Source organism: Ranitomeya imitator, chromosome 2 (assembly GCF_032444005.1).
Source record: "Ranitomeya imitator isolate aRanImi1 chromosome 2, aRanImi1.pri, whole genome shotgun sequence".
Taxonomy (NCBI): domain Eukaryota; kingdom Metazoa; phylum Chordata; class Amphibia; order Anura; family Dendrobatidae; genus Ranitomeya; species Ranitomeya imitator.
Window position 1 is genome coordinate 664,249,042 of NC_091283.1, and position 12,202 is coordinate 664,261,243.

A 12,202-nucleotide genomic window follows, 5' to 3' on the forward strand; every position below is an offset into this window, starting at 1 on the left:
TCCCGGTACTCTGACCTCGGAACGTTACCTGACTACGCTTTTGTCTCTTCCTTCTGTTTATGATGTACCCTCCTGGCTTCTGACTTTGGACTCCCTGACCACTCTTACTTACGGCTTAGCCGTGAGAAGTGACTAGCGTTACATACATTATACACAGTAGCTCTGCAGATAGTGTCAGTGAGCAGGTAATACAGTGATCACAAGTGACATTATACACAGGAGCTCTGTATATAGTGTCAGTGTAAAGGTAATGCAGTGATCACCAGTGACATTATACACAGGAGCTCTGTATATAGTATCAGTGTACATGTAATACAGTGATCACCAGTGGTAATATACACAGGAACGCTGTATATAGTGTCAGTATACAGGTAATACAGTAATGCAGTGATCAGCAGTGACATTATACACAGTAGCTCTTTATATAGTGTCAGTGTACAGCTAATACAGTAAGCACCAGTAATATACACAGGAGCACTGTATATAGTGTACAAGCAATACAGTGATCACCAGTTACATTATACACAGGAGCTTTGTATATAGTATCAGTGTACATTTAACACAGGGATGACCAGTGACATTATACATAGGAGCTCTGTATATAGTGTCAATGTACAGGTAATACAGAGATAACCAATGACTTTATATACAGGAGTTCTGTATATAATGTCAGTATACAGGTAATATAGTGATCACCACTTGCATTATACACAGGAGCTCTGTATATAGTGTCGGTGTACAGGTAATATAGGGATCACCAGTGACATTATACACAGAAACTTTGTATATAGTGTACAGGAAATGCAGTGATCACCAGTGACATTCTACACAGGAGCTCTGTATATAGTGATAGTGTACAGGTAAAACAGTGAGCACCAGTTTAATTATACACAGGAGCTCTGTATAAATTGTATAGTGTCAGTGTACAGGTACCACACTGACTCACCAGTGACATCTGTAGTTGATACCATTCATCTTCACTTTTCTTCTTCATTCAGTGCAAATCGCCATCACTTCTTCCAGAGCACAGTTCCCACTTTTTACCCAACTTCTACACTATGTCAGATGAAGAAAAAAAGCAACATAGTGCCGCCGTGCACAGTAACAGGACCCCCCTTTTCTTCCCCTCAATTCAACATAGTAAATTATAGCAGCAATAATTTTCCCTGATTGACCACATTAGTAATTATGTCTCCACATGTCACAATAAATCAATAATGAATGTTCCTCATCCTGACCCCCATACAGAAATTATGTCACCCCTTTATTTAATAAAGTCCCAGATCCTTGGCCCCTTTATGTTGCCCTTATCCTGGACTGCTATTTCCACTTTAATACGGTCCCCTTCCTGGGTCCCTTTATTTAATAATGTCCCCATCCTGGGCCCCTTCCAGTAATAATGTCCCCCATCCTTGGCCCCTTCCACTAATAATGCCCCATATATTGCTCCTGTTGTGAGTTCTGTTTTTGGGCTCCCTCTGGTGGTTACTGATGGTACTGGGTGATTTGTGTTCTGCTGTCTCTGGTGTCCACCTGTTCTATTAGGATTTGGGAGTTTCCTATTTAACCGGGCTTTCTTGTCATTTCCCCGCCGGCTATCAAGGTTATCAGAGTGTTTTGTTACCTCAGCTTCTGGCTTCAGTAATCTTCAGGACAAGCTAAGTTTTTGATTTTCTTGTTCCACGTTTTGATTTATTTTTGTCTTGTCCAGCTTGCATATAATTGTTTCTTTGCTGCTGGTTGCTCTAGCGGGCTGTAATTGCTCCTCATGTTCCATGAGTTGGAACATGAGTTCAAGTAATTACAGGATGGTTTTTTGAAGGGTTTTTTGCTGACCGCGCAGTTTACTTTTGTATCCTCTGCTATCTAGTTTTAGCGGGCCTCATTTTGCTGAATCTGATTTCATACTGTGTATGTGCCTTCCTCTCATTTCACCGTCATTATATGTGGGGGGCTGCTATTTCTGTGGGGTATTTCTCTGGAGGCAAGAGAGGTCTGTGTTTCTTCTAATAGGGGAAGTTAGATCTTCGGCTGGTGCGAGACGTCTAGGATCAACGTAGGCACGTTCCCCGGCTATTGTTATTTGTGTGTTCAGGTTTAGGGTCGCGGTCAGCTCAGGTTCCATCACCCTAGAGCTCGTTGGTGCTTGTCCTTTTGTGATTCCCTGCCATTGGAATCATGACATGCTCCATACCGGATATTGCCCCCACATATATTGCTCTATACAGAAAAATCACCTCATATATTGCTCCATACAGTATAAAATGGCCCCCCACATAATGCTCCATACAGTATATAATGTCTCCCATATAATGCTCAATACAGTATAATGGCCCCGTATATTGCACCATACAGTATATAATGGTCCTATATATTGCTCCATACATTATATAATGGCCACATATATGGCTCCATACAGTATATCAAAAAAGTAACTCCGGCTCACAACAAAGTCAGTTCAAGCGTAGATTTATTAGAAATCTTAGTAATGTTCTTCATCCAAAGACTATAAACTTTAACTGCATATGAAATGGAAGACAAAAAATCAAGTAATTATCTCCAAGTAGTAACTTCACAGGTAATTATTTCAACGTTTCGGCTTGTGAGCCTTTTTCAAGAGAAACCTGTATGTGTATCGGTGGTAAGTAGAGGTCCGGGTGAATGCACCGCATTACGGACCAGATTCACCCGGACCTCTACTTACCACCGATACACATACAGGTTTCTCTTGAAAAAGGCTCACAAGCCGAAACGTTGAAATAATTACCTGTGAAGTTACTAATTGGATATAATTACTTGATTTTTTGTCTTCCATTTCGTATGCGGTTAAAGTTTATAGTCTTTGGATGAAGAACATTACTAAGATTTCTAATAAATCTACGCTTGAACTGACTTGGTTGTGTGCCAGAGTTACTTTTTTGATGTTTCTATTTTTTCTCCTGAGCACCAATTTAGTATAGTGAGCACCCCGTTCTCCTTACATCCATACAGTATATGACCTAATATATTGCTCCATCTAATACACTAGATGGTGGCCCGATTCTAACGCATCGGGTATTCTAGAATATGCATGTCCACGTAGTTTATTGCCCAGCCACGTAGTATATTGCACAGCCCACGTAGTATATTGCCCAGCCATGTAGTATATTGCCCAGCCACGTAGTATATTGCCCAGTCACGTAGTATATTGCCCAGTCATGTAGTATATTGCCCAGTCAGGTAGTATATTGCCTAGCCACAGAGTATATTGCCCAGCCACGTAGTATATTGCCCAGCCACATAGTATATTGCCCAGTCACGTAGTATATTGCCCAGCCACGTAGTATATTGCCCAGCCACGTAGTATATTGCCCAGTGACGTAGTATATTGCCCAGCCACGTAATATATTGCCCAGTTACATAGTATATTGCCCAGTGACGTAGTATATTGCCCAGCCACATAGTATATTGCCCAGTTACGTAGTATATTGCCCAGTGACGTAGTATACAGCACAGAGCCATGTAGTATATTGCACAGCGACGTAGTATACAGCACAGAGCCACGTAGTATATTGCCCAGCCACGTAGTATATTGGCCAGTCACGTAGTATATTGCCCAGCCACGTACGTCACAGGTTAAAAAATAAAAAATAAACATATACTCACCTTCCGAGGGCCACTTGTAGTTCGGTCACATGACCGTGACGTCATGGCAGGTCCTTCTCGCGCAGGCGCGCAGGGCCTGTGATGACGTTGCGGTCACATGACTGTGACGTCATGGCAAGTCCTTCTCGCGCAGGACCTGTGATGACGTCTCGGTCACATGACCGTGATGTCACGGCAGGTCGTAGGCGCACAGGCCCTGTGATGACGTCGTGGTCACATGACTGTGACATCATGGCAGGTCCTTCTCGCGCAGGCGCGCAGGGCCTGTGATGATGTCGCAGTCACATGACCATGACGTCATGGCAGGTCCTTCTCCCATACCATCCTTGGCACCGGAACCTGCCGGAGGTCACCGGAGCGTTGTGAAAGGTGAGTATATAATGATTTATTATTTTTAACATTAGATGTTTTTACTATTGACGCTGCATAGGCAGCATCAATAGTAAAAACTTGGTCACACAGGGTTAATAGCGGCGGTAACGGAGTGAGTTACCCGCGGCATAACGCGGTCCGTTACCGCTGGCATTAACCCTGTGTGAGCGGTGACTGCGGGGAGTATGGAGCGGGCGCCGACTGCAGGGGAGTAGGGAGGGACTAATCGGACTGTGGCCATCGCTGATTGGTCGCGGCAGCCATGACAGGCAGCTGGCGAGATCAATCAGCGACTTGGATTCCATGACAGACAGAGGCCGCGACTAATGAATATCTGTGACAGACAGAAAGACAGACAGACAGAAGGACAGAAAGACGGAAGTGACCCTTAGACAATTACAGTATATAGTAGATAAAGCTGAATGTGTGTATGTATGTGTGTATGTCCGGGACTGGCATCTGCACCGTCGCAGCTACAGCCACAAAATTTTGCACAGTCACACGTCTGGACCCCGAGAGCGTCATAGGCTATGTTGTGAGGTGAAATTTTAACCCCGCGCGTTCCAATTCACCAAACAGTTTTGCCCCTATCTACATAATGGGGAAAAAGTGAAAGGAAAAGTTGATAGCTGCCAGATGTGAACAAGGGGGACTTAAAGAATGAGAGCGATGGCGCCAAAGAGTATATACCGTACAGTTGCTAAGGTGTGGCCCCGATATGGGATGCTCACCACACACGGGGATATGAACACACACACAAAATGCGCCACACACTACCACGTGCTTGAACACATATACCACCCTCAGCACACATTTCACCACACATATGCAGCGCCCCAGAGTCCTGGTCGTTGCAGTTATGTTGTTCTTCCACCAGGGGGGCGATGTTACGTCTGATGGCACCAAAGGAGTTCACCCTGCCAGGTATCACAGCCACACACACACTTCACACTACGGTCCACCAGGGGGAGCTAAGGGTTCTATGTACTAGGCCACTCATCACAAAGGGTAAAACTGGTGGGTTGGTTAGGAAGTCAGTGAGTTGGAGTTGGAGCCAGGAGGAGGAGAGAGAGAGAAGCAGACTGGGCTCGGCCCAGGCGATCCCTGTCAGGGAGACAGAGGAACGAGAAGGATCATCAGAGGCTCAGTAAGGAAAGAAGGACACGGAGCTGCGCCTGCAACCCATGCGGCAGCCTCCTAAGGAAGGACACAAAAGGAAGTGTGTCGTAGTGAGTGAGCACCGAAGTCATAGCAACAGGAGTGAAACAACAGTGGGAGACCAGCTAGAAGCAGGCTGCCTCAATCTGAGCGCAGATCCGGTGGCCGGAGGAGTAATAGACTCTACGCTTTACTTCAGAGACCGGCAGGGCAGTCGATTCCAAATTGGCTGTTCGACCTAAACACCTAAGCAGACAAGGTGGCAACGCGGAGGAGGGGCGTCTCTAGGGTCCCTATAAAATAGCCTCAGGCCACCACCGTCATACGGGTTATGTCCTATCCATCTGGGGGACAGAGAGAGAAAAGTAACAAGAGTGAGGACCTTATGGTAGCTAATGCAAGTAGGGATCTACTAACTTACTGTGCGCAATGGGAAGGCTACTGATTTCCACCTGGATAAGGGGACTCTGGAATTGCCATCAGACCGGCCGGACTCTGCCTACCCTGTCATCCGGCACTCTGGACTGTGGATGCTGAAGCCTTCAGTAAAGGTAAAGAGACTGCACCCATTGTGTCCTCGTTATTCACCGCGCCTTGCACCATCCACCATCAACATCTACACTTCTGGGAAGCCCTGGGGAAATACTTCACCTGTGGGAAGGTATACCATCTAGCTGCCATTCCATCACCCCAGTGGACCCCTAAGCAGCGTCGGTCACCCTGACCGAATACCACAGGTGGCGTCACGAACACTACCGTTAATCTACGGACTCTCCCTTTTATTTGTGCACCCCTCATAGGGCCACAGTCCGGGTCGGGCCACCGTGACATCCCCGCTGAGGGAACTGAAGGACCCGGTACCGAGTACCCCATTGCCCTTACGTGGGGGTGCGGCAAATCTACCAACCTTGCCACATAAAAGTCGAAACACAAAAGTCACCACTCAAAACTCGCCATGCGCAAAATTCACCACATGCAAAACTAGGCTCACGCAAAACTCGCCACACGTGCAAAATTCACCTCATGGAAAACTCGCCACACGCAAAACTTGCACACGAGGAAAAATTGCCACATGCACAAAAGTTGCAACACATGCAAAAGTTGCCTCATGCAAAACTTGAACATGATAAAAACGCACAACACATAAAACTCGCCAAGCGCAAAACTCGCCATGCGCAAAACTTGCTGCACACAACTTGCTACACTAATCTGTCACATGCAACTCGAAAGTTGCCAATGAACTTTCTGAGCAGAGGGAAGCGAGGCTTGCAGACAAGAGAACAAGAGATGCTTCCTCAAGGGCCAATGAACTTTAGGAGGAAAGGGAAGCGAGGCTTGCAGATGTGAATAAATTTTTGTTAACACATTCTATTTTGCTAACAGCAGTTATTAACCCGGGCGAAGCCGGGTAGTACAGCTAATACAGTAAATAAGGGCCCCCATATATTTATCCATGCAGTATATAATGGCCTCTATATACTGCTTCATACAGTGTATAATGCCCCCCATATATTGCTTCATACAGTATATAATGGCTCCATATATTGCTCCATACAGTAAATAATGGCCCCAAAATATTGCTCCATACAGTATATAATGGCCCCATATATTGCTCCATACAGTACATAATGGCCCCATATATTGCTCCATACAGTATATGATAGCCCGCATATATTGCTCCATATAGTATAATGGGCCCCATATGTTGCTACATACAGTAAAATTGGTCCCATATAATGATCCATACAGTATAATGGGCCCATATAATAACCATACAGTATAATGGGCCCATATAGTGCTCCATACAGGACAATGACCCCCATATATTGCTCTATACAGAATAATGGCCTCATATATAGTCCTATACAGAATAATTACCTCATATATTGCTCCATACAGTATATAAAGGCCCCAATAAAATGCTCCATACAGTATAATGTCCCCATATGTTGCTCCATACAGTATATAATGGCTCCCATATAATGCTCCATACAGTATAATGGTCCCATATATTGCTCCAGACAGTATATAATGGCTGCATATATTGCTCCATATAGTATGTAATGACCCCATATATTGCACCATACAGTATATAATGACCCCATATATTGCTCCATACAATATATAATGGCCCACATGTAATGCTCCATACATTATAATGCGCCCCATATGTTGCTCCATACAGTAAAATGGGTCCCATATAGTGATCCATGCAGTATAATGAGCCCATACAGTGCTTCATACAGGACAATGGTGCCCCATATATTGCTCCATACAGAATAATGGCCCCATATATTGCTTCATATATAATAATGCCCCCATATATTGCTCCATATAAAATAATGGCCTCATATATAACTCCATACAGATTACTGGCCTCATTTATTGCTCCATACAATATATAATGGACCCCATAAAATGGTCCATACAGTTTAATGGCCCCATATGTTGTTCTATACAGTACATAATAGCTCCCATATAATGCTCCATACAGTATAATGGCTCCATATATTGCACCATATAATATATAATGGCCCCATATATTGCTCAATACACTATATAATTGCTGCATATATTGCTCCATTCAGAATATAATGACCCCCATATATTTCGTTCCATGCAGTATGTATTGGCCCCCAAATATTGCTTCATACAGTATATAATGGCCTCAATATTGCTCCATACTGTATATAATGACTCCATATTGCTCCATACAGTATATAATTGCCCCCATATATTGCTCCATACAGTATAATGTCTCCCATATTGCTCCATACAGTATATAATTGCCCCCATATAATGCTCCATACAGTATAATGGCCCCAATATATTGCTTCATACAGTATATAATGGTTCCCATATATTGCTTCATACAGTATATAATAGCCCCATATATTGCTCGATAGAGTATATAATGGCCCCCATATTGCTCCATACAGTATATAATTGCACCCATATAATGCTCCATACAGTGTAATGGCCCCCATATATTGCTACATACAGTATATAATGAACCCCATATTGCTCCATACAGTGTATATAATGACCCCAGTATAATGCTCCTTACAGTGTACTGGGCCCCACATGTTGATCCATACAGTAAAATGGTTCTCACATATTGTTCCATACAGTATAATGATCCCATATAATGCTCCATACAGTATAATGGGTCCAAGTTAATGCTCCATACCTTATAATGGGTCCATATAATGCTCTATACAGTAAAATAGGCCCATATAATGCTCCATACAGTATAATGGGCCCATATAGTGCTCCATACAGTATAATGAAAAATTCAAATGAAATATTCACCTCTCGCTGTAGGGTTCGCTGTAGTGACATCATCGCGCCCTCTGCCCTGAGACATCACAGAGTCAGAAGACGCTGAAGACACTGGAGCTGCGGGGAACAATGATATATGAGTATTTGAGATGGCAAGTGCCCCCCACCCCCCGTTGATCCATGATCTAGATGGTAACGCCAGCCCTGGTTGGCGAGGTGGGTCAGGTGTGCATGCATGAGCCCCTGTCTTCGCTTTTAAAGGGCCCGTTCCCCTAATAACTTTTTGTTTGTTTGTTTTCTTCTCTCTCTCTCAGACCCACCGGACATTTCACTGGTATCTATCTATCATCTATTTACCTCATATCAAACTATCTGTATCTTTGCACATCTTTAACACCTAAACATTGGTAATTTCTATTCCGGTACGTGGCACACTTTATGCATCGATCCATGTGAATACGTGCAGTACTTATTGTACATGTCTACGTGTGGGTCACATGGGCACCCAGTCCGTATGACAATATGGACATATACACAGCCCTAGAAATTAGAATGGATGTGCTTGTGCATGTCTCCGGTACATGTGAAAATGGATGCCACATGTCCTGGAAACACGGAAGTGTGAAGGGGACGTATATTTTCTCTGAATGTCTGCTGCTGTCCGTGATTCAGGTTTCCTTTAAGACAACTGCATAATGCCTATTTTTATGTGCCCATATCACTGGCTCCCATCTTCTACTTGTGGCCTACAGAAACACACAGTTTTGTTTCTGCATTATTTATGGTTACATCCAGAGAACAGTGACAAGTAGCGTAGTGCAGGACTGTTTTTAGCCTTCCAAGGTGACAGCTGGCAGGGAGAGGGGTTGGCTAAGGAAGAAGGATAAAACCGGCTAATCCTGAATAAAAATAGATACCCTACCCACCATGCCCGCTGATAAGTAGAGGGGAAATTGCTCAGAAGACAAGTGCATTTTCTGATAGATGCTGAAAAGTTGTTAATATTATTACTTTTTGTAACAGAAATATTACATAGAGATGGCAGACGAAGAACCCTCTGTTCTAGCAGAGGAACAAGAAGCAAGTGCAAGTGAAAATGCTTCAAAGGCCACAGGTGAGAGTACAATTAACACAATTGAAGAAGGGTTGCAAGAAAGTGATACAACGCCTCCTACAGAAAATCCAACTAATGAAGATCTGGCACAAGATAATGTACTGGATGGGGTGCACCAAAGAGATGAGCAGACAGCACCAACAAAACCAGAAGCACAACAATCAGGAAAAGCTAGAATAGAGGATGCAGAAAAGGGAGATGCATCACCATCAAATGAAGAGTCCGCAGTGTTAGATTGTGAAGAATCAGGAGCTGAAGAAAGTTCCTCAGCCCAAGAGGAAAGTGCAGGTGACTTGTCTAGCCTCACAGAAAGAAAATGTGAAGCCAGAGTCAGTAGCCAGGAAATACCAGCTGTCACTGATGTGGATCACAGAGGTGAAGAAGACCTTACTCAATCTATTGCCAAAGACAATGCAGATGAAGCAGAGGTCAGCACGCCAGCAGCCAGGTAATTGGCAATGTTTCTTTCTACATGAATTACAGGTAATGGAGAAACATGACACATGCAGAAAATCTTAGTTTTGCCCTTCCAGCTTCTTTTTCTTTTAATCTTAGAGCTGGGAGACAGCTTCATTATAGACACAACCTAACCCCTCTTTAGGAAGGCGCTGACCCCATCATATAAGAATATAAACTGTTGTAATATTATTGTAATATTCCAGGTACGAACAGACAGAGAAATCATAGAGCTACATAGCAAGCTTAGTGGGAGCCTATATCCACTGAAAGCCCTAACAACTAACTTATAAAAGATCTTTATACAAGTTGTAGCACTGGCTTTCAGATATACCAGGGCTCTAGTAAAGAAGACCTGTCACAGGTCAAAAGTGGCCAGTTTTTGCTCTGATCTCTGCTGCTCCCCTGAGTATTATGGTTTTTGTATTTTTTTAAATCAACCATACAGTCCCAGAGATATGGTGCCTGGCTCATAGAATTCTCCGTGGATGTGTTTTTAGTCTTTTCTGAATAATTATCCTGTGAGCCATACCCCCCTGACAAAGACCATAAAAGCTAACAAAATAAAAAGGCCCCTTTGTCTGAAACCATATAGCAGATTTTAAAAATACAAAAAGTGAATTGCACAGAGAAGAAGTGCAAAGAAAATAAAAACAAATAAATGGCCATTTTTTGACATGGTGTCAGAGCCTCTTTAATATCAATTGAATTGTATGCTAGTATTATAATGTGCAACAGATTAATCAGGAGGATGCCTTCATAATATATCTGGATTAGGGTTGGACTTCTTGTACATCACTAAAAAGTAAATAATTGGAGGAATCTCTTAAAGGAATCTGTCTGCAGATTTTTGCTATATAAGCCATAGTTTCCATTATCCATAAATTGAAGGACAGTCCATAAAATCCTGGTGCTTTTCTCTGCTATCTGTAGCGTCCGGCAGAAAAAAGCACCATCTGTGATTTTTCCTCCCACCCCTGAAGTTTGGACTGCGCATGCGCTAATAAGGCTGCCATGCGCAGTACAAATAGGACCTGTCCCGGAAGAGGAGTCAGGTAGGAGCCTGGAGGGTGTCCGGTAGCTGTGCTGCTATAATGGAGTGGAGGCACACCTGCATGTGGGTCTGTACAAGTCAGACATGAAGAGGAGTGCTAGCATTCTGCTGCTGACCTGCCTGCAGCTGCTGCTCATCACCAGCTGGCTGACAATCTGGGACTCGGCGCACTACAGGTAGTCAGGGTGACCCGATGCCAGCGCTGGCACCGGCCGCCCTGCCCCTTAAACTGTTTCAAACACCTCTCCCCCTTTCCCGCTGCCAGTGCTCCTGTGTCTGCTGCTCCGGTCTGCTCAGAGTTTCTGACTCTTTGTGACGTCTACATGCAGAAGTCGCACTGACGTCACTACAGCGCGACCTCTGCACTGAGACGTCACAGAGAATCAGAAGACGCTGAGGAGACCTGAAAAGAGCAGGGGACACCGGAGCATTGGTCGTGGGAAACCATGAGAGGTGAGTATTTGATTATTTATTGTTTTTTTATGAATGATGCAATATATTTGGCTCAAAATACTGTATGGAGCAATATATGGGGCTCAGGGCTGGACTGGGACTAAAATTCAGCTCTGGCATATGAAGGTACACAGGCCCACTTGTCACATGGTGACTGTATAATATCTTTGTACACTTGTAGGCTACAAGAAGTGAGGGGAGTGTAACATGACTATATAACATATAATCACAGCTGTATCCAGCATTACAGCTCGGTCCAATTTATTGCTTTTAGTTGCAGTACCAAGAAAAGCCGCTACTTTACCTACATAACTGTATCTCGTAGATAATGAAGGGATGAGATGACCAAAGGCCATGGAACCTCATTCTGATGCCTACAGCCACTTTTGGTTCCGCTGCGCAGCACGAGACCCGGTGACTCTGAAGAGCGGTGACATCAGTAATGTAATACAAATAATACACCCCATAGTCCTCCATATATTATAATTTGCACCTCAGTTCTCCATATAGTATAATACACTCCTCCATATAGTATAATATACTCCTCATAGTCCTTCATGTAGTATAATACACTCCTCAGTCCTCCATATAGTATAATACACTCCTCAGTCCTCTATATAGTATAATACATTCCTCAGTCCTCCATATAGTATAATACACTCCCCATA

The 12,202-nt window shown here is 43.8% G+C and overlaps 1 protein-coding gene across 1 annotated transcript in view; it reads left to right on the top strand.

Moving 5' to 3' along the window:
- The first annotated feature begins 9,388 nt into the window (after positions 1-9,388).
- Positions 9,389-12,202, top strand: part of SMTNL1 (smoothelin like 1) — a 314,755-nt gene continuing 311,941 nt past the window's right edge. Inside the window, exon 1 of the mRNA XM_069752985.1 lies at positions 9,389-10,019. Coding sequence (XP_069609086.1) covers positions 9,496-10,019 — 524 coding nt within the window. The 5' untranslated portion in view covers positions 9,389-9,495. The remainder of the gene's footprint in view (positions 10,020-12,202) is intronic.